This window comes from Heptranchias perlo, chromosome 34, assembly GCF_035084215.1.
Source record: "Heptranchias perlo isolate sHepPer1 chromosome 34, sHepPer1.hap1, whole genome shotgun sequence".
Classification (NCBI taxonomy): Eukaryota; Metazoa; Chordata; class Chondrichthyes; order Hexanchiformes; family Hexanchidae; genus Heptranchias; species Heptranchias perlo.
This window is the reverse complement of record NC_090358.1, coordinates 18659057-18683117: the sequence shown is the minus strand read 5'-3', so window position 1 is coordinate 18683117 and position 24061 is coordinate 18659057. Positions and strand designations below refer to the sequence as shown.

Here is a 24061-nt window from a genome sequence, read left to right as displayed (position 1 = left end):
CTGGGAGAGATATGGAGCCAATGTAGAACAGGAGCGAGGGGTCATGGATGAGCAGGATGGTGCAAGATAGGCTAAGGGCAGCACAGTTTTGGATGAGCTAAAGTTTATGAAGGATGGAGGAATGAGAGGCCAACTGGGAAAGCATTGAAACAATCAAGTCTGGAGGTGACAAAAGCATGGATGAGGGTTTCAACAGAAGATGGGCTGAGGTAGGAGCAGGGGTGGGCCATGTTATGGGGACAAAAATAGGTGGTCTTTGTGATGGAGACTAAATAGGGTCAAAAACTCAGCTTGGGATCAGATAGGACACAAAGGCTACTAACAGACTGATTCAGCCTATCAGCACTGTGGGAGAACCTTCACCACACGGACTGCAGCGGTTCAAGAAGGCGGCTCACCACCACCTTCTCAAGGGCAAGTAGGGATGGGCAATAAATGCCGGCCTCGCCAGCGACGCCCACATCCCATGAATGAATTTTTAAAAAGCCTGACAGTAGCCAGGGAGCGAGGTGGGACAAGATCTGTATACAGGAACTGCTGTTGAGTCATTGAGTGAGAAAACAATTTGATGAAATACCCAAAACTGTAACACAAATGGAGTTAGGTATAGCCAGAGGTATTTCTGGTGGTTGGTATGGGGTGGAAAACCCAATTGCAGAGATTCAAACATGGAGTTGCGGGAAAGATGGACACAGATGTGGGAGGTAACAACATGTTCAAGGACTTTGGAGGGGAAAGGGAGGTTGGCAATTGGGCCTGTGATTGGGATGTATTTAATGTCTGGTATTGTAAAATGCAGGTGATAGTGTAGTACAAGATTACATTTAATCCAGTTAAGAGATTACTGTAAGTAGGGCAACCGTTAATCTCCAGGTTTGGGAACTTCACATGACAGGTTACGGAAATGTACAGTTTCTGGATATAATTGGACAAGACCTGCATATAGGAACTGCTGTTGAGTCATTGAGAAAACAATTCCATAAAATACCCAAAGTTGCAACACAAATGGAGTTATGCATGACCAGAGCCAATCTTGGTGTATAATAACTTGAGATTTGCCTTCTTATATTGTATTTTCTGTTCAAATATATTGTACTGTATTTTGTGTATATTATAATTGTAGATGGAGTGCGTTGCTATTTTATCTGTGACATGCCAGTGGGGTGAAGTTCTAAACCACACTAATTAGCTGCCAAAATAAAAAGTAACTCATTGACTGTGAATCGCTTTGGGCTGTCCTGAGAACGTACAAAGCGCTATATAAATGCAAATCTTTTCTTTTTAAAGCAGGTTACCACGTATATTAAATAAAGGATCTGCGTGTTATTGGAGTGGAGCTTCCTTTTTCAGCAACTGGCAGTGGTAAATTAATTGTAGTACAGCCAGTGTACCACATGATGTGAAATCCCTGCAGAATAGTCATTTTGCAGCTACTAAATATTCTGTTTCAACATGGCTGCAGATTTTTCAGCAAAAGCTTACTGAGTGAGTATCACCTTAGAGATATTCGGGAAATTTGTGAGAGACTGGATGGCAGATTGGCCTCGTTTGATTCCCACATTCATGTTTTGAAACACAAACCATCTTTACAAAAAAAAACAGGTTAGTGTGCAAAAGCCTTATTAGTAATAGAATATTAATTTCAGCCATTTTTACACCAGCTATAAGCTGCTTTTATGTCTATGTTGTACAGAACAGGATTCCACAGCACCATCATTTCAAAAGTTCAGTTATCTTTGTATTAATCTCTTTGTTAGACAGTTGCACCAATGCCGAATATGGCACTAAAGACTAAGCAAAAGAGGAATTCCTTTAAAACTTTGACGGTTGAAAAATCTTTGAATGGGATTATAGGAATATTCTTGGGAGGTTTTTTTTATTGCCAAACAGTGAAAAAAATTAATAAGTGGCAACAAATAGATTTGTCCTGATGGAAATGCAGACAAGTCAACGTTACTATGGAGAACAGGAGGAAAAAATGCTAAGGGGACTATTCAGAACATAGCCTTATTTACAAGTAAGCTGAAGGTCACCTGACCAAAATGGCAGCACGACAGCAAAAATTTCTTAAAGGAAAAATTTCTCGGTGACTAATCCTTTGTAGAATGCTGGCAGTCTCCTATTTGTAAGAAGTTGTTGAAAGGATGAGGAAGATTCCATATTAACTATGACCTAAAGTATAAAAGCATATTTGAGTAGTGCAAGGCTGTAATGAGACCTGTCCTGAGCTATTAATGTCATGAACATCCCATTTGTGAATTTTCTATGGCTGTAAAACCTGTGATCAGAAGATAACGAAGGTGATTCTGCACTTCCAGTGGGGAACCGCAGTCTCAGGGATCGTGAGTCAGAGAATGTCAGAGCCATATCTATGCAGAATCACCAGTGGGAATGCAGGATTGTGGAACAGTCCCCAGTACATTATTTCATATACATTATCAAAATCTTAAATTTTATTTTGCCTCTTCCCATGATCAGAATTCTGTGAAATTCAAACTGAAGTTTTTATTTGTGCTTGTTTATTAAAGGCCATTAAAATCATTTTCAATCCTGTAATTTTAAGTCACTGAAGTGACAAGTTAGTATTCACAGCTGCACACAGAGGGCTAGGTCCTGACCTTGTACGATAGTGTAAAACCGGTGATAGCGAATCAATGAATTATTGAAGTCAATGGAAATAAAAATCAGGAGAGATGTAAAACGGGCTGCCGACTCGCTATGGCGCGTTTTACACTTTCACACAAAGGCAAGATCTATCCCAGTGTGCCATAACATTAATTTGTTGTTTCTAGTGACAGCAGGGAGATAAAAATAGTTCTTTTTTTGGTTAAACAAAGCCTGAGGTATTGAGTCTAAGTCAGATTTCTCACTTACCCACAGGGTTGGTGCCTGCACCATTTGGCATTGTAAGATCACCCATCATTACACCTAAAATAAAACAAAGAGATTCAGCTTAAAAACAAAAGGCAGCAGAAACACATCAATTTAGTAGCAACAAAACTGATCCTAAACGTATTTTTGGATAGAGCATCAAAAAAATAACCTTTAGGTTTTTTGTGTAAAAACATAGATTTTTCACTGCAAATATATTATTTTAGAAAATTAGAATATGGCATCTTAAAGTTGCATATTAAATATGCAGCATTTTATCAGACTAATACTTAATATAATCTTTTAAAAATAATAACATATGTTGAAGAATATGTGCAAGAAATCTAGTCAGGTAGATTATTCATTAATAGATTACAGCTATACATCAGGATGTGCGTACAAAGAATTACTGCAACACGTCTCCAATGCTTTGTTCACACAAAGTTTTTTTGATGCAACCACCACTTCACTGAACTTGGGGAAGGAAATTAATACCACAAAATACCATGATGATTATCTATTTAATGTTCATGTTGTAGTTACTTTTAGTTTACTTTTCAAACTGTATTATGTAATATCATACCTTTCAAAGAATTTGAATAGCGTGCCAGGTATAGCAATTTAAAACACTAAGACTGTAATAATCATCAGGAGTTGTAATTTACAAATCTCAAAGCTTAACTTTAAAAGAAAGTTTCGTTGCATTTATATAGAACTTTATCACATCCTCAGGATGTCCTATAGTGCTTTACAGTTAATGGATTGCTTTTGAACTGCAGTCACTGTTGTCAAGTGGGCAAATGTGGCTGCCGATTTGTGCACAAGCACATGGGATCTTTTCCATTCTCCTGAGATGGGACCTCAGTTTAATGGCTCATCTGAAAGACAGCATTTCTGATAATGCAGCACTCCCTTATTACTACACTCAAGTTAATAACCTTCTAACTCTGAAAAGGCAGTGCTCCCAACTAAGCCCAGCTGACACTTCGAAAGGGCAAACAGCAACAGGTATTTTAACAAGTGAAATACAATTGGAAGTGAAATCATGTAATAGTAGCATATACATTCACACCAAATTCCTCTGTGACGTATCTTAATGAAGGCGGCAACCCGTGTTTTTTTAAAAATTGATGTCTTTGTTAAAATACAAGGCTGAGAAATTTGACACATAATGTGCATCCTGCTATTGTACAGTGTGATTTCACCTCAAACTGTTTTTGTAAACTTATATTGTGGTTTCATAAATCTGTTCAGTCTATTCAGCTCTAAATACTGTCTCAGTTCAAGTTTTTAAATTGAAGAACATTGATATTTTTTCCCCTAATTTCTATAAATATATGTTGATGCTTCTTCAACAAAAGTTTTCCCTGTACATAGGAACATAGGAATAGGAGTAGACTATTCAGCCCCTCAAGCCTGTTCCGCCATTCAATTAGTCCATGGCTGATCTGTATCTTAACTCCATCCACCCGCCTTGGTTCCATAAACCTTAATACCCTTGGTTAACAAAAATCTATCATTCTCAGTTTTGAAATTTTTAATTGACCTAGCCGCAACAGCTTTTTGGGGGAAGGAGTGTTCCAGATTTCCACTACCCTTTGTGTGAAGAAGTGCTTCTGACATCACCCCTGAACATCCTAGCTCTAATTTTAAGGTTATGCTCCCTTGTTCTGGATTCCCCCAGCAGAGGAAACAGTTTCTCTCTTGTCATAAGCAAAATACTGGAAATCTGTAATTAAAAACAGAACATGCTGGAAAAGCTCAGCAAGTGAGGCAGCATTTGTGGAGAAAGAAATAGAGTTAACGTTTCAGGTTGATGACCTTTCATCAGAACTCTTATCATGTCAGTTATGTCAGAGTTTAGTGAATTTACTGAATTTCTTAATTTAAACCTGTACAGTTTAAAGAATAAAAGATGGCAGATTAGAAGATAAATAGTGTTATCCTTGCTCTTTTGTCAAAAGTTTTCATTAAGGTAATAAAGAGTGTTCATGTTTGGCTTGCTAACACTTTGAAAAGCAATTTCAGTGCTCTCGTCAGGAATGTGACTCTAAGGGATAATTTTCCAGCATGTAGCCTTGCCAGCTGGGAGGGCATATCAGAGATTTAAGGGTATACTGTCCACAATTTTCTGACTAGTTAATGGCTGGAAAGTCACATGCAGCGTGCCTCCGATCTTCCAACAAGCACTGCCAAAGGGTAAGGCTCCCAGGCCGAAGTATGAAACCAGAAAATTACTCCTATGGCTTTATTAGAGAAAATGCTGACATTTTTGGGGTGTTTACGACAGCATAGAAATAAGGTTTAAACCATCAAAGTACTCCAGTTTGTGGCAGCATTTTAATTTATTTACAAGCTCCCAAGCCAAAAAACAATTTCAGTGTATAGTATCTTTCTAATTAAGAGTCTTTCTAATTATGCGGTCACCTTCTACACCAGTGTTCTCACTACAATAATTAGAAATACAAGTACCTGCATTACCAGCGCTAGGTGGTCTCTGTGGAGCACCTGGTGACACGACGTTTCTGGGCAGTGTAGCTTGGGGTGGCGAAAGCATGCTGGTATCTGTTAGAGATGTGGTTATCAATGAATGAGTTACGAGAGAGCTTCCTGGGTGGCTGTAAGTTAGGGTATTTGAGTTGCTCACAGGAACAGCAACTGGCATTGCGAAGTTTTGTGGTGGCAAACCAGGCTGCAAAGAAATTAAAAATTGTATTATTCAATTGTTAATAAAAGTTATTTCAATAAAACAAATGGCAAACATATAGTGCAATTAATTGAGTTTAGGATGTGCAGAAATGGTTTCTATCTACAAAATAATCCAGCGTATTACACATTAAACTTCTGCAACAATACATTCACACATCCTAAAATGGTTCATTAAGTACGGCTCTATGTTCTGCCACCCACAAGTGGCAAGAGGACAAAGGCAAGAACTAACACTTTTTATTAGTCCAATCTTTCAAGAACTGATACCCCTGCTCCCTGCCACAAAAAAAATTAGGATAGCAAAAGTCTTGTTTTATATCTCCCTAAATTGGTGTTAAATGATGTCATTCTACTATTTCACCAGCATCGGCTATCTGTACATATAGGGGCCAATTTTCTGAGTTCTCACAAGCCAAGAAGCGACAATTGCAGCAACCCATGAGTTTCCAATATACTCTGGCACTGGATGAGGTACCGCATCATCAATGAGGCCTCTGAAAATTTACTTAATAATAATCTGGATTGGAAAGTAATGTACTAGATAGAACTACCGATATTTTCTCCTTTTAAATTATTTTCCTTAATTTTACAATTTAAAAATGTGAAGGGTTGAATAATAATTGTGTTTAATTACTGATCCAAGAACAGTAGAAAACATGAGCTCATGAGCTACTGCATTTGGATGTACCACTGACATCCAAGACCTAACCGAACATAAAAGCACCAATTTAAACCACAAAACTGAAAGATCACAGTTCTTTAATGTACCAGCTATTTATCAGGTGCTATTAATAATTGATGGCCTAAAATATTTTTTCTTAAAAGTGTAGTGCTCGTCAAATATTGTACTCTAGTTTTCATGTTGGTGTATATGTGGGTCAGGAGCCAGGAGCATTAAATTCTTCCAGTTGTAATATTATCTATTTCCAAGTAAAACCAACACAAAGGACATTGACTATATAAACTGCATTCAATAAAAAAGGTTAATGTTTGAAAGTAGGACTGAACTTTGAGAGCCAGCGGAATCGTGAAATAATACATCAGCACAAACAAAGAGCGTGAATAAAAATTAGTTATGTTTTATATTAGTACATTATTGTAACTTTACTGCACAGATTAGCACATTTCTCAAAAACAGCGCAAAGTTAAAAACAAAAAGCTAAATAGCACACACCATTTGACAGGCATTGTATTGAGAAGTTAAAGTTCTAGGTCAGATAATAAACAAGAATTCTGTAATAATAAACATAGAAATACTGTACTGTAACAAGATTATTAATGACATTTTGTGCAAATTTCACATTAATTTTTTCAAAAAGCAAAATTTGCAGGGATTAATGGAGAAATGAAAATATTTGAAAGTCACCAATTGCAGTAAAATAATGAACATTACAGTATACCTTAGAAAGGAGAAATATGGCGATCCATTGGGACTTCAATTTTATTTAGCCTGAAGGTGAAGTTTTATGATGGAAATCATTTGCAGTAATTTTCCTCAATCTTTTCAGAATTTGCAATAAAATTTGAACCAGGTGTTAAATTCCAATTTAGAAGTCATAGACACATTCATAATTCTGGATCCAAGTTTCTAATTACAAAATTCTTGTGCAGGACCATGGAAATTGATCTCATCTATAATAAAACGATCCAGTGGATTTAAAAAAGACCAGAAAGAGAGATTTAAAAAGCAATGCACTGCATTTTAGTGTACTGTCAAAAATGAAAGATTTAAATTACGTGAAACTGGAAGTAATTTTGATTTGCTAACTTGCTTGTGCCATATTTACTTTTAATATTGCAGTCACCTGCAGATCATTTAAATGAACGGAAACATGAAACTGACATTTGAACACTGACAAATTTTCTAGAAAACACCACGTTCACACTTAATGTAATTACAGCTTTAAATTTTGTTATGTGGTGACATTTTTGATTACCTTCTTTCAAGAATTGCTTTTGGATGAATCACATTGAATGATGCAAATCAAAATTTCCTGTTGGGTCGACTAGTCAGAAAACACCCACCCATTCGGATCATGTATCTGGCAATTTGCCATTATAAATCAGTGTAGATCAGCATCCCCCAGTCTTAAATGTCAATTCCGCTCCCAACCTTCAGACATTGTCTCCTCCTCTCCTGAGGAAGTGACTAATGCTAGAGTGCAGTTTGCCAGTCAAGCACCTGGGCCCAAATGTTTATTCCTCACATGCAAACCAGGGCAGGTCTTAGAGCCGAGCCCAATCACATCCTCACTCACCAGCCACATATATATAATTCCAACAATGGTTAGTGGATTACAGAACTTTAGCCAACATTTCCACACAAGCCGAGAACAATTTTAACACCTGTCCTTAGATTCGCTAATTCAGCACAGGCTAGGAACCAAACCTGGGACATTCCAGATCTCGAGCGTTGTATTGCAAAATTAGTGCATTCTACCTACTGAGCTACCAGAGAAGCAACTGATGCCATTTTAAGTTGTCAGGCCCAATTTGGAATCAGTAGTTGATGCATGCAAGTATAGTCAGTTAGACCTCCTCCATTGTTGTATGCATAAAATTAAATGAAATTATTTGGCTATACCCTACCTTTGCCACAGAAATACAAAGAAAAGTAAAATAGAACCGAATAGAAATAACTTGCTACACAACATACAAAATTGTCTGAGTCTTTGTTTAAAGTTGTCAAAAAGGGACCAATTACTCTATCATGTAATTATCAAAATATTGCCTCATGATCAGCTCCTTTAACCTACCTAAACACTTCACAACCTTGGCTCAAAATGGCTTCTAAATATATTTTCTAGCACCACTACAATTCAGTACTCAAACTTTAACAGGGTCAATACCTCAGAATATTTTGTTCTGTTTTATATACAAGCATGTAAAAAACATTTAAAGGGCAGGAACATAATTCAAACATTCAGTTCTACTAACAGTCAGCTTAATATTTGGTTATGTAATCTCCCTTTGGCAAATAGATTTATTTAAACAAAATAATGGGATTTGTGTGGAGGATGCCAGTGGAATAAGTTAAACCTTTTCCAAAAATGGATACTATTTTTATTATTTGATTAATGAAATTTGTCATTTACTAGTTGATTAATGCCAAGGGCAGCAAGAATTTTCTAATTTCAAAAATATAAACTTCATATAAATTTCTATAAATTTGCAGCTGCAATAAGAAAGCACGACACATTCTGCCAAATACAACACATAACCTTAACAAAAGTTTGCAAAAGCTTGGCACACACCATGTCCAAACTACAAATGTTACAGTGAATTATTCTGTACATGAATTCACACATACATTATTATACATCATGGTGATAATGAGTTGTGAGATGGAAAATCATAATAGTGCCGGAGGCGTGCAATAACTGAAATTACACAGTATGTAAAGGGTGATTCATTCCAGCCATGGTAATTTAAATGAGTTAGTTCTAAATCAGCTCATGAGATTAGGTACATGGTTTGTAAATTAGGTCTCATTCTGTGTTTCTTCACGCTATGTTCAGTTGTCTTCATGCATCCTTCTTCAGTCAAAGAGCAGGCAATCGGGTAGCAAGGAAATCAAAGTCTTCTCAAGCAAAAGGACCATATGCCAAAATCTACTTACTGCGAGTTTGTGATTCCTCATCATGTTATCAAACTCTTCATTTATTTTTTTATATTTTTCCTCTGTGTGTGGGGTGAGCACGTATGATGAGTCAGGCTCTGGACTGTCGCAGCCTCTGTGTTCTTTCTTGTTAAGCGCCTAGCAGATTTAAAGAATCAACACAAAGAATAACAGATGAAGGTACTTACACCATATCGCTTGAACATTACATCATTATCTTCATTAAGCTTTCTGTATTTGTCCTCCATGAGCGGACTGTGCTCAAAAGAATCATCTGGGTCTGGGCTATCACAGTCATTATGTCCTTTCTTTCTTAAGGTCTGAAATACAATTGGAAAATTCACACAAAACTACAAACCTGCTATGACAATAACTGTTCACCGATAGATATAAAAGTTTATGACATCCCACCCGCACCCACCACCCCAAAACTTATCCAGTTTTAGTGGACATCTTTATACATCTGGAACTAAGCCCGACAGCAGCCAACTTTGCACTAAATAATAAGAAAACTGCATGTTCTTGCAAAACAAAACAACTGTAGGAGTGTGCAATTCAACATCGATGGGTACTTATTTATCAATTATTAAAAAATGGAGACCCGAATTACCATCAGGAACTCATTTTAAGCGAGGAAGCAGTAGAATGCCATTGGTTTTCATTCACTTTTAATGAAATACATGACATTTATACAGATTTAAAATTAGTATGAATTTACACAGCTCCCCTTGTTTCACGTGATCTGAATTGCTACTAAATGAGACAATCCAGAAAAATAATTAAGTTGCTCAGTTGAAAGGAAATGTTGAAAGCAAACAGTACACTACTGAAGGAAGGGGCAAAATGCATAGGAGGTGAAGCTAGGTAGTCTTGCTTTCCATATGCAAACTTGGTTCGCTTTACACACGGGTGAAATATTTAATTTCCATACATTTTTAATGCAATCTGACACAGTATGGAAATAGGTCACAACAAAATGGTTAGAGCCAATTATTTGCATGATGCAGCATACTTTTAGGAGTCATGGTGCACAAATGCAATGTAGAGTAATAGGAGATTATAAACTAAAGGAAAACAAAAGTGTTATGATAAGAACTACTGGGAAGTTTCTTTTATTTTGAAAGTTCTGGGGGTAGAAATCCGCCTTGGATGGTGCCGCGAAATGGGCGGAATCAAATTGGCCGCCAGTCAAACTGAAGTCACATATCAACGCTTCTGAAGCCCCGTATGTTGAAATCACTGGGACTGACTATCAGGCACAGGGTTTAGTGGGCGACTGATATACTGCCCGCTTTGCGCTACTGGCAAGACGAATTTCTATCCCCTGATGTCTTAATGCATACCAGAACTATCCTTTAATTTAGAAATTCAGATATCAACTAGATTTTCCATCCAGTCTCTACGAATGGGTGGAAAATCTAGTTCATAGCCACTGTATTTTATACCTTTGATATAGCAGATCGGACATCATTTTTAGTTAAGAAATAACCCATCATGACAGGTCTCATCTTGCAAGAAATAGGTGCGTTTACAATTACCAGCTTTAGAAAAAGATTCCAGGGTGGCAGTGGGAATGCTTCTTTACAGTCCTTTAAGAAGGCATTGGATAGATTTCTGGAGAACAAGGCAAACGTGGTATATGGACAGTAAGAAAGATTATTCAGGTAGATAATTATGGATTTGGATCTTGTCTGATCGCTTGTGGTGGGTCAGAGGAATTTTTGAATTGGCTATAAGTCAATTCAGACAAAAACAAAAACAATGGGGCGAGAGTGAGAGCCTTTTCTTGTCCCGGGTACACAACTATTATTTGGAGGGTAGGATGTGCAGGATTAACAATGAATACACCAACCAAGATCAAAGTGGGCTAAAAATTAATCTACTTAAAGTGCTTGATTAAAAAAAAAATACATTATTTCACTGGAGACAAGATCAGAAAGTGAAGACAATGGAAATAAAGAGAGAAAAATGAAGGAGGAAAAGATCACTCAACAGAAACTACAAAAAAAAAGTTCTTGGAAAAGAGAAAATTACTTCAGACTATAAACCAGCTAACCCATGAAAACCAACTTTCTTTGAGATTCTAGCATCCAAACCAGTTGTGAATTTGCAATCAGGTCCGGCCATTTCTCTGCACATTTGTAACAGACCAGAACCTCAAAACATTATTTTTAGCCCCTGATATGCAGACGCTCTTCAGTGTTCACCTTGTACACACATCATAGTATGATACAGCACAGAAAGAGACCATTCAGCCCATCGTGCCTGTGTCGGCTCTTTATAGAGCTATCCAAGTAGTCCCACTCCCCTGCTCTTTCCCCAAAGCCCTGTAATTTTTTTCCCTTCAAGTATTTATCCAATTCCCTTTTGAAAGTTATTATTGACTCTGCTTCCACAACCCTTTCAGACAGTGCATTCCAGATCATAACAACTCACTGCATTAAAAAAATGGTTCCTCATGTCGCCTCTCGTTCTTTTGCCAATCACCTTAAATCTGTGTCTTCTGGTTACCGACCCTTCTGCCACTGGAAACAGTTTCTCCTTATTTACTCTATCAAAACTCTTCATGATTTTGTACACCTCTATCAAATCTCCTCTTAACCTTCTCTTCTCTAAGGAGAACAACCCCAGTTTCTCCACATGTGGTTATAAGAACTAGGATTAAAATCAACACTGTGTACCATACAAAAATCTAAGTGGAAAAAACAAGTGTTTCCCTGTCTGCTCTCACATAAATTGCCAGTTTATTTAGTGATATTATTCATAAAATATTGGTTCTAATTTCAGAAAATGAAATTTGATACATTGTATGATTTATCCTGTTATTTTTCCCAAGTAATTCTTTCCATGACATACACAACACACTGATTCTACCTGTATTTCCTGCAAATAAATGAAAAGAATGTGCCATACATATTACCACAAATGCTTGGACTCCTTCTAAAAGGGATACCTCTTTTTTCCTTCACAGGGGTCTTACCATATTGGTTTGTATCTTAGAAGACTACAAGAAAATCCACCAGTTTATTGCCCTATCTGAAGCTTGCAGAACCTGGACCTATCTCTCAAGCATAAAAACATAAGAAATAGGAGCAGGAGTAGGCCATACAGCCCCTCGAGAATGCTCAGCCATTCAATAAGATCATGGCTGATCTTCGACCTCAACGCCACTTTCCCGCCCGATCCCCATATCCCTTGATTCACTTCGAGTCCAAAAATGTATCGATTTCAGCCTTGAATATACTCAATGACTGAGCATCCACAGCCCTCTGGGGGAGACAATTTCAAAGCAGGTTCTGGTTGCTGACCATATTGAGGTTGTAGAGTAAAACCATCAAATTTTCACAGTTAAATACACAGATCCAGAATGGCATCAGTCCTCGAGCATCACATGCTCAGGACGGCTAGAGACCAAGGCAAGATGTGATATAGGCATTACACTCATCAAAAGAAATGTGGTGTGGATTTTCCATTGGACACGGTAGATCAGTGGGAACAGTACACTGCAGGCTTTGCATGCACCAGAGTTGTATGCAAGCTAGCTTCTAATTTCCTGCCTTATTATATATTCACAGCAAGTTCCTGTGGGGAATCTGCCAGTCACAAGGAGCACATTGATTCAGAAACGGGATATTCAGCACTGCAGCACCTATTTAAAGGGCTACAGCAGCTGTTTAAAGCACAAGTCCTTTTCATTTGTTGGCAAATGCTGTTCAGTCTACAATTATAATGGAGCATCATCAGATGGATTTACACATGCAGCAATTGAGGTGCTTCTTCAAGAAGGAAGAGTGGCCTGTTTGACATCTTTCCCACAGGAGTGTAGTCAACAGAAAGTTATCCAACTCAATCAGACAACTTTTTTTTTTAAAAACTGCAACACTAAGTATTAACCCAACTCTTTGCACATACTTATATCATGCAGTATTTATTTTCTTTGTATCTTTCTTACCCAAGAAAGTATGTTCTAATCTAAACTATTGCTCAGCAGTTTCAAACTGACCAGTTCCTTCTCTCATACATTCACCCAAACTGACTCCATGATTCAGACAGAATTAGTCTTTTAAATCGCAGAAAAGTGTTACCAGGTCTTACTTGATATTGAATATTCCACACAGCCATATACTTAATTGGACAACTTTTCAAAGAGCCGACACAGACACGATGGGCTCGATTTTCGCACCCCCGAGCGGGTGCGTTCGTGGCAGGGGGGCTGCGAGAATCGGGGATTCCCGGGGCGGGTCTGGAGCCCGGCTCCAACCCGCCCACTTCCGGGAGATTATATGAGGATTGGGTTGAGTGGTAGTGGCAGGATGAGTACTGGCAAGGTGAGTAAGTGCAGGTAAGATAAGGATGAGGATTCAGTGGGTGTGAGGAGTGATGTGATAGAGTAGTGTTGGCAGTGCAGAAGGAGATGTGGGGTGGGGGCGGTGATGTGGCAGACGGAGTGTAGGGGAATGAGTAAGTGTACTCACTTCGGCTGACCTACTTAGGTCATTGAAGCGCCTCCTGCACTGTATGCAAGTGTGCGATATGTTGGTGGTGCAGGTGACCTCCTCTGCCACCTCGAGCCAGGCCTTCTTGGTGGCAGAGGCAGGCCGCTTCCTCCCGCCCGCCGGGGGGATGATCTCTGTCCTCCCCCTCCTCCTCACCCCATCCAATAATACCTGGAGTGAGGCATCATGAAACCTGGGAGCAGCCTTCCCCCTGGGCTGCTCCATTCTGTAATTTTTCCTATTTCCTGCAGCATCAGTCAGTGGAGGACTGCCCCTTTAAATAGGGCTCCTCCAGCTGACAGTCTATGCTGCGCATGTGCAGTCCGCCCGCTGCGCAGCTTTCCAGCGCAAAACCCGGAAGCACAGGTAAGTGGATCTAATTAGCCTGCGATTCCGTGCAGAGCACCCCGATTTCACTGGGTGCGTTACCCACGCGCCCAGTCAACCTCCTGCTGCGAACCCTTCGCCCTCCTAATATCGGGCCCGATGGGCCGAACGACCTCCTTATGTGCTATATGATTCTATGATATACAAACTGAACCAATCACATAATAATGTTTAAATATGAATTATTCCCCTCTCCGGCCTGTAACCGATGAAATTTGCCATTTTTTTCCCGCCCCGTACTGACATAGGTACATATTTGTCCCTTGCAATTCTGAATTATTGTTATCCAAAACCCCAAAATTATTACTCTTGTATCCAGAGAAGATACTGCAAGACTCATTTGTTTGTGTTGCTTTGTCTAACTTATCATTGTCTGAAGGCTATGCTAAAGCTCAGCTGTTTCCAAATCATACGTTGTGACAGAACCAGCAGCCTTCTACTTTACAACACTGGTTCTCAAATTTCAGGGGCTCACGGTCACAACAGAGACAAAAATAAAAATTCCAGTGTTCTAATTGTATTTCTTTTTGCACTTCCATCAATTGCTTAGTTCTTAAAGCAATAACTATTCTCTTACTTGGTCCGAAACACTCTTATTTCCTATCGTTAATCTATTAATTGTAAAAGAAACATATTTTGATACATGACAATTTAGCTTCATTGAATTACAAAGAAAAGAGCCATAAAACAGAGGAAAAAGTCATACCTTACATACAAAAATTCTACAATGGGAAGGTGCATTCCAAATCCAACTGCAGCATTGGTGCAAATTGCATTGGCTTCACACCAAACATGCAGTTACAGTGTAAATGTTGCTTGAATCTAGCATCAGGAGCTGACCTGACACCAGAAGAAAGCTGAGTAAGACTCCCTAGAGGAGGTAGCTTCGCTGTTTTGCTTGAACCTTGACACCCAATTTACACTCCAAGATTAGCACGAGTGTGAAGCTTTGCACAGACAATAAATTTGTTGAGTGCGAATGCACCCTTAGAGGAAGCATAATAACATCAACAACAGAAAGCAGAAGCAATGATTCTTTGCATTTTGTTGACTCATTTTATACCGTTCTTCCAAAATGCTATTGCATGGCATGCTAGAAAATATCTAACCTAGCTGTTCCTAACAAGAGATCCCAGTACAGGTTACCCCAACAATATACCTAGCAATCTAATACTTAACTTGGAATTTTTGTTTTCCCACATTTGTTGCTGAGGGCAAGTATAATTATTTAAAATAATACTAATATCATATTGTTCTTAATTGTATTGTACCAGATGCTTAACATTTTCCTGTTACTTATACCTGCCTGTTATGTGGTTTTATTTCTGTGGTTTTCAGTCTATATAGCCTCCTTTCCAACTAATTTCCTGTTTACTGATTCTTGAGCTGCTTTAGTCTCTGATGATTACTTGTTTATCATGCACCCTGTTTGTCCCTTACAAAATATAATGCAGCATGACTGAAAATAAAATTACATTGGACTGTAATTACCATTCATTTGTTCATGCTTTTAAGACATGCTGTTACATATTTGCAAAGTATTATATCTGGCATAATTTCAATAATACTTAGAGTAAAAAGATACTAGCATCGTCTTTAAAGTGATGCAAACAAGTTTTTTTAAAAATTCGTTCATGGGATGTCGGCGGCGCTGGCAAGGCCAGCATTTATTGCCTAACCCTAATTGCCCTTGAGAAGGTGGTGGTGAGCTGCCTTCTTGAACTGCTGCAGTCCGTGTGGTAAAGGTTCTCCCACAGCGCTGTTAGGTAGGGAGTTCCAGGATTTTGACCCAGCGACAATGAAGGAACGGCGATATATTTCCAAGTCGGGATGGTGTGTGACTTGGAGGGGAACGTGCTGGTGGTGTTGTTCCCATGTGCCTGCTGCCCTTGTCCTTCTAGGTGGTAGAGGTTGCGGGTTTGGGAGGTGCTGTCAAAGAAGCCTTGGCGAGTTGCTGCAGTGCATCCTGTGGATGGTACACAGTGCAGCCACTGTGCGCCGGTGGTGGAGGGAGTAAACATTTAGGGTGGTGGATGGGGCACCAATCAAGCGGGTTGCTTTGTCCTGGATGGTGTCGAGCTTCTTGAGTGTTATTGGAGCTGCATTCATCCAGGCAAGTGGAGAGTATTCCATCACACTCCTGACTTGTGCCTTGTAGATGGTGGAAAGGCTTTGGGGAGTCAGGAAGGTGAGTCATTCACCGCAGAATACCCAGCCTCTGACCTGCTCTTGCAGCCACAGTATTTATATGGCTGGTCCAGTTAAGTTTCTGGTCAATGGTGACCCCCAGGATGTTGATGGTGGGGATTCGGCGATGATAATGCCGTTGAATGTCATGGGGAGGTGGTTAGATTCTCTCTTGTTGGAGATGGTCATTGCCTGGCACTTGTCTGGCGCGAATGTTACTTGCCACTTATCATAAGACCATAAGAGATGGGTGCGGGAGTAGGCCATTCGGCCCCTCGAGCCTGCTCCGCCATTCAATGAGATCATGGCTGATCTGATTTTTACCTCAACTCCACTTTCCCGCCCTTTCCCCATATCCTTTGTCTACCTTGCTGATCAAAAATTTGTCTAACTCAGCCTTGAATGTATTCAATGACTCAGCCTCCACAGCTTTTTGGAGTAAAGAATTACAAAGATTCACGACCCTCTGGGAGAAGAAATTCCTCCTCATTTCCGTCTTAAACGGGCGACCCCTTATTCTGAGACTATGCTCCCTAGTTTTGGATTCCCCCATGAGGGGTAACATCTTCTCAGCACCTACCCTATCGAGTCCCCTCAGAATCTTGTATGTTTCAATAAGATCTCCGCTCATTCTTCTAAACTCCAATGAGTATAGACCAAACCTGTTCAATCTTTCCTCATAAGACAACCCTTCCATACCCGGAATCAACCTAGTGAACCTTCTCTGAACTGCCTCCAATGCAAGTATGTCCTTCTTTAAATAAGGGCACCAGAACTGAACGCAGTACTCCAGGTGTGGTCTCACCAGCACCCTGTACAGTTGTAGCATGACTTCCCTGCTTTTATACGCCATCCCCCTAGAAATAAAGGCCAATATTCCGTTTGCCTTCTGGATTACCTGCTGCACCTGTACATGACTTTTTGTGTTTCATGTACGAGGACACCCAGATCCCTCTGTACCGCAGCATTTTGTACTATTTCTCCATTCAAATAATATTTTGTTTTTTATTTTTCCTCCCAAAGTGGATGACTTCACATTTTCCCACATTATATTCCATCTGCCAAAGTTTTGCCCATTCGCTTAACCTGTCAATATCCCTTTGCAGACACTGTGTCCTCATCGCAACTTGCTTTTCCACCTATCTTTGTATCATCAGCAAATTTGGCCACAAGACACTCTGTTCCTTCATCCAAGTCATTGATATATATTGTAAATAGTTGAGGCCCCAGCATAGAGCCCTGCGGCACCCCACAAGTTACAGATTGCCATTTTGAAAATGACCCTTTTATCCCGACTCTTTGTTTTCTGTTAGTTAGCCAATCCTCTATCTATGCCAGCATATTACCCCCAACACCATGAGCTCTTATCTTATGCAGTAATCTTTTATGTGGCACTTTATCGAATGCTTTTTGGAAATCCAAATATACTGCATCCATTCTTTCCCCTTTATCCACCCTGCCCGTTACTTCCTCAAAGAACTCTAATAAATTTGTCAGACACGATTTCCCCTTCATAAAACCATGTTGACTCTCCTCAATTTTATTATGAAGGCAGCATTTGACCAAGCCCAAGCCTGGATGTTATCCAGGTCTTGCTGCATGCGGGCACAGACTGCTTCATTATCTGAGGGATTGCGAATGGAACTGAACACTGTGCAATCATCAGCGAACATCCCCATTTCTGATATTATGATGGAGCAGCTGAAGATGGTTGGGCCGAGGACACTGCCCTGAGGAACTCCTGCAGCAATGTCCTGGGGCTGAGATGATTGGCCTCCAACAACCACTACCATCTTCCTTTGTGCTAGATATGACTCCAGCCACTGGAGAATTTTCCCCGATTCCCACTGACTTCAATTTTACTAGGGCTCCTTGGTGCCACACTCGGTAAAATGCTGCCTTGATGTCAAGGGCAGTTACTCTCACCTCACCTCTGGAATTCAGCTCTTTTGTCCATGTTTGGACCAAGGCTGTAACGAGGTCTGGAGCCGAGTGGTCCTGGCGGAACCCAAACTGAGCATCGGTGAGCAGGTTATTGGTGACTGAGTGCCGCTTGATAGCACTGTCGACGACACCTTCCATCACTTTGCTCATGATTGAGAGTAGGCTGATGGGCGGTGATTGGCCGGATTGGATTTGTCCTGCTTTTTGTGGACAGGACATACCTGGGCAATTTTCCACATTGTCGGGTAGATGCCAGTGTTGTAGCTGTAGTGGAACAGTTTGGCTAGAGGCGCGGCTAGTTCTGGAGCACAAGTCTTCAGCACTACAGCCGGGATGTTGTCGGGGCCCATAGCCTTTGTTGTATCCAGTGCACTCAGCCGTTTCTTGATATCACGCGGAGTGAACCGACTCATTGGCTCTGGTTTACAATCTTAGGGCTGTGCTAACATGTTTTGATAATTTAAGATTTTCTGCCTATTACTGAAACAATTAGAGGCATATTCAAATACACAAAAGATCACAAAAATAATTCAGCTTATTTCATTTAACATTTTACATAATAGCCTGAAGGGACTTGTTGAATAATGTTCACTGAATGAGCTGAAGTTTAATAGTCTAGCAAATAAAACAGAAGACTGAGCAATTTTCAGAGATAGTGGCCTAGATTTTCCTCCTCCCATCAGAGGAAGGACTTCTACCTGTCGCCCACACCCTGCTGAGACCCTGACCCGTTGCCCTGGGTGAAAGCAGAGTATTTATGCAGGGCGAGATCCTGGAAGGATCTCCACGATAGAGAGCCCAGCGTTGCAGTTAAGCAAAATTCGGCAGAGCTACATGCGACACCCACTACGAGGCCAGAAGAAAATGAGAATCACTTAAAAAGGGTGGGTGGGTAGAAATGCCGCAACATTTTGTTTTCCAATTTCACAAAAGGCCCTCTAAGAGCCGTGGGTCCTCAATGAAGTAGTAAGGAGCTTAAAGAGAGGGAGAGGAACCCACCAGTGGGTTCTCTCTCTCACTCTCTCACATGCTGCTCAGCGGGATTGCTGCCACTCCCCTTTCCTGGTGATGTCTGGAGACAGCAGTGGCAGAGGTGGGAGGCAGGGAAATTGGGTGGGTTGCCAGGCCACCCATCCCTGTCATTTACACACAGTGGGCGGTGAAGGGGCAGAAAGAGGAAAATTTTAGGTAGGGATAGGGAGGTAGCAGTAGGCCCCCTTCCCGATTTTCCCACTCTTTCCCAATCCCGCCCAATCTGAAGCAGGATAGCGGAGCAAAAACCAGGCCATTGCGTCACTCCACCAAATTTAGAAACCTTCTGCAAAACTGAATCTGAACAAATCACCCTGAATTTATGTTGTAGAGTATTGCAACTACGCCCTTTTCCACCAGCTTAATTATATGTTCATTGATACATTTTTCTCCTTTTATATTTGTTTCATCAGAGCAACCTGGTTCATTTTTTCTCTTCCATTCTGGTTATTTTTCACCCTTCATCTCGTACAGGTGATTCAAACTAATGTGTGATTCCACACGTCGAAGAATCTCTCATCGAAGCAGCCATTTTTCACTTGTGAGCCTGCAGAGCAAGTATTGATGGCTGTTTGATCATAGGAACACTTACAACAGAGAAAAATCTTTTCTTCATTTGACACACACACGTCCAAAGTGGATGTGTGGAAATCACAGCCAACGTCTCTTCATAATCCAGGAACACTGAGGTCCTTTACGGTGTTCCACCATTGTTCCAGCTGAGATCAGCTCATCTGGCACAGGCCAAAGCTTTGTTTCAGATTCAGCATTAGCATGAGGTACCATGCTGGTAAACATCAATGCCCTATAAAATGTGTCTTGAAGGAGATCAAGTAAAGGGGGTCTTTGAGCTGTAAAAAAAAAGTAATACCAGTTCACTCTGGTATTTTAATATACAAGGGCCGATATTATGAATGCACGGTCCTGATGGGAAGCCTGGCCCTCCCTCGGAACATACTGGGGAATCTTAGGCATGCTCCTGGTGATTTTCCGTCTATCAATTTTAATGGACAGAAAATTGTGGAGAATGTCCCTGCAATTTTCTGATGCGTGTTGCTGGCAGGCAAGGCTTCCTGCCAGGAGTGCTCATTTGTAACATCGGCCCCATGTATGTTTAAATTGAAAGCAGCCAGAGTAAACACATAAAAAAGTTTTAATACAAACTTTTAGTTAGAACTCCATCTGAACATACAGTTTGCTGCAATCATCGTGAACTATTTCACCAGATAGAGTTACATCCTCAACTTCCATAAAGACTTGCACTATGAAATCCTTTTAATCTGAAGTGCAAAGTCTGCAAAGAGAGTTTTTGAAAATACTTGGCATATGTTTTCTCTTCTATATGCCAACTCTGCCTAAACTTCCACTAATGTACAGGATCACTAAATTAGCACAAGGCAAACAGGTGCTGTCATTTCTAACACCTGTCAGCCGTTCAAGGCCTTGATCTTCCATCCTAGCCAATCAGCTGGGTACTCCATACACCATGGCCATACATGGTTCTGTTGTTTGGTACCCTGAAGGTCATGAAGTGTGAGCCCAGCTAGTTCTTGCTGCCAGCTCAGACGGTTCCCAGCACTGATATGAGTAAAGCAAATATTCACCCTCCACTGGGAAAAATGCTCAGCAGACAGGCTTCTGCTACCGTTTCTGGAAGTCTTTGCTCAATACAACTCTGGAGGGGCTGTTGTCATCACAAGGGAGCTTGAAGCAACAGCACGCCATTAGAAGATAACACGCTATGAAGCTTTTCTGATATCCAAGTCCTGTCAACTTATCACTTCATTTGAGCTGTGGCTTTCAGCCCCAAAGCCACGAAATAATTTTGTTCTTTTTTATCATTAGTCAGTAGCACAATAGCATGAGCCTTATTCTGTACCCAGGAGTACATCTGGAATGCTGTAATCTGTTAACAAGGCCCAGTAAGGGCTATGTAAGAGATACAAGCCTCCATTTTCTCATAGGCTGCATTTTCACTTTGATAAGAGCTGTGCTTGGTTCAAAACATAGGAGGACGTGACTGCTGCTTGCTGCCTTTGCAGCTTCTTTAAAGACGTTTAAAAAAATTCCGTAAGACTTGTTCAACCAAAGTTATTAAACTTAGTAAAAATATAAATCCTTCGTAAGTAAAGATAGATCTACAAAAAATAATGATAAATTTGCTAGTTTTGCAATTCGGAGCTAATTTAAAAATCTTTAGTGGACTAAAAGATGGTTGCAGTCAACTGAATTGAATTTGCACAAATGGGAAAGGTCTGCATTAAAAACTTGGAAATTCACTGCACTGCCAGGATAAAGGTCGCAAGGTTTGTGAGCTGGAAAAAAATTCTAGATCATTATATGTATCGTTGAAAACTAACTGGACCAAACATTAATGTCAGTAGGACATCAAAACTGCACTGTTTCTTCCTCGAAGCATTCTATGTTGGTACTTTGCTTTATTCTTAAGTGCACCTTGTTTCGTATCTCATTTTCTTTATTTTACTCTCCTCTTCCCCTCAAGTAACCGATTCACACTGGGATATGATGCCACAGGTACTCGCAGGTACCTCGACCAAATGGCCATTCTTTCTATGTAGCAACAACATCTTGCATTTATAGTGGCTTCAACATAGAAAAAAGTTCTAAGGCCACTTCACAGAGGCGTAATCAGAAAAAAGTCTACATCAGCAGGTATATTTAACCATGGGTGGCATCATAGTCCAAGCATGATCCTGTTCTCATCCAATATAGAGCTCCATATATAAACATGTATACACACACACACACACACACACACACACACACACACACACACAAACACACACACCTCTGCCCCAAAAGGGGTCATTGAATAGCAATCAGGAATGGAAATGCTCTCTGTTTTCCTCTTCCTGGTTCAAGAGCACAGAAGCCAACTGCTGCATCTACCCAGACTGTAATCAGATAACTTTCCACAGACCAGGGATTGAACCTGGGCCCTTGTCTGCACAGCTCAGTTCCACACTGGGCAGTCCACATCATGAACTGAGCCATCAGAGGAACTTAAAGTTTATCAAATATAAGCCAGATTTCATTACCGCCTAATGAATTGGGCTTTGTACTACATTTTTTTTAAAAAAGTTGTCCTTCACACATTACACCAACCAAACTGATGTAGCCAAACATGATGATCTAGTTATTACTTTTTTTGTAGGCTGGCTGCTTTACGGTGAAATTTTGAATCACTAAAAGATCCCGAAACCGTGTCAAACTGAATCGAAGAAACAGAAAAAGATCCAGCTAATGTTTTTCAACAAACAATCTGTTTTGCTACCTCTCATTTACAAAAAAAACTTTTGCAGCTGAAAAACTGGGGTCCAATAAAATAAAATTAGCAGACCTAGATATGTCTTGTCATTGTAAGCTAATAAGAGACTGCTAAAACTCATGGCCCACCACCAGCTACAGGTAACCATCACCACTGCAGACAAACCTTGAACTATACCAGATGTATCTTAAAGATATTGCTGTGCTATGGAGTACACATAAAGCTATACTTCTGTGCACCAATTATTTCACCATCTATAAGAATTAGCCACTAATTACAATGAAAATTATTTGCAATTTAGCACACTTTCTTTAAAAAAAACAGAAGTGGCAAGGAAGCATGCAAATTATTTGAGAATGTTGCAAATTTATAACAAACTTATTAAGCAGCAAACATGGGGTCTATATTAAAATTTGTACTTAGCTGCAGCGTATCAGTAGGCAGTCAGGAAAATAGAGGGCAAGGAAGTTATGCTAAACCTTTATAAATCACTGGTTAGGCCTCAGCTGGAGCAATGTGTCCAATTCTGGGCACCAAGCTTTAGGAAGGATGTCAAGGTCTTGGAGAGGGTGCAATGGTGATTTAGTAGAATGATACCAGGGATGAGGAACTTTAGTTATGTGGAGAGATTAGAGAAGCTGGAATTTTTCTTCTTAGAACAGAGAAGGTTAAGGAGAGATTTAATAAAACGGTGTTCAAAATTATGAAGGGTTTTGATAGAATAAATAGGGAGAAACTGTTTCTCCTGGTAGGAGGGTCAGTAACCAGAGGAGACAGAATTAAGATAATTGGCAAAAGAACCAGAGGGGAGATGAGGAGAATTTTTTTTAATGATCTGGAATGAATTGCCTGAAAGGGTGATGGAAGCAGATTCAATCGTAACTTTCAAACGGGAATTGGATATATACTTGAAAAATTTGCAGGGCTATGGGGAAAGAGCAGGTGAGTGGGACTAATTGGACAGCTCTTTCAAAGAGCCGGCACAGGCACAATGGGCTGAATGGCTTCCTTCTGTGCTGTATCATTCGATGAGATAAAGACATCAAGTGTGTCCTACATCTATTAGGTATCACTTATTGAAGCTAAATTAATGATTTTGCATACCCTGAGGTACATCATAATCCCAACATTATTAAAGCATTCTATCCAGCTGATAACATTTGAAATGGTTGAAATATAATATTATCTTTCCAGCTTTCTCATAAAATTTGTATTAGGAAATTAAGATGCATAATTAAGCACAATGAAACGAAAGCTTCCAGGCTTCCAGGACATCCAGAATGATCATTAATTCTATGTTATAGTATATTCCCACTGAATATAGTTTCTCATCAATTTGAGACTTTTGTATGACAAAAAGATCTATAACCTGCAAGATTATCTTAGTGCCTTCTGCGAGCTGCTGTCTAGCAAAAACCATAGCCTATGAACATAGCTTGGAAAGCAGCCAACTTATGAAAAATGTCAACCTATTTTCTTCTCCCTATGGATTATCACTCTGAAATACAAACTTCACTATGAAAGAGA

General features: G+C 40.0%; 1 protein-coding gene across 15 annotated transcripts in view; it reads right to left on the bottom strand.

Annotated features, from left to right (window-relative positions):
• The window catches only part of LOC137301862 (myocyte-specific enhancer factor 2A-like), a 311843-nt gene that overhangs the window by 31367 nt on the left and 256415 nt on the right, over nt 1-24061 (bottom strand). For 9 of the 15 annotated variants that reach the window (XM_067971554.1, XM_067971555.1, XM_067971556.1 and 6 more), the window contains 3 exons: nt 9200-9337; nt 5344-5563; nt 2875-2928 (listed from right to left, as the gene is read on the bottom strand). In XM_067971554.1, the coding sequence (XP_067827655.1) occupies nt 2875-2928; nt 5344-5563; nt 9200-9337 (412 nt within the window). Of the gene's footprint in view, nt 1-2874; nt 2929-5343; nt 5564-9199; nt 9338-9387; nt 9520-24061 lie in introns of all 15 variants that reach the window. The other 6 variants (XM_067971560.1, XM_067971564.1, XM_067971562.1 and 3 more) reach the window with 4 other exon arrangements.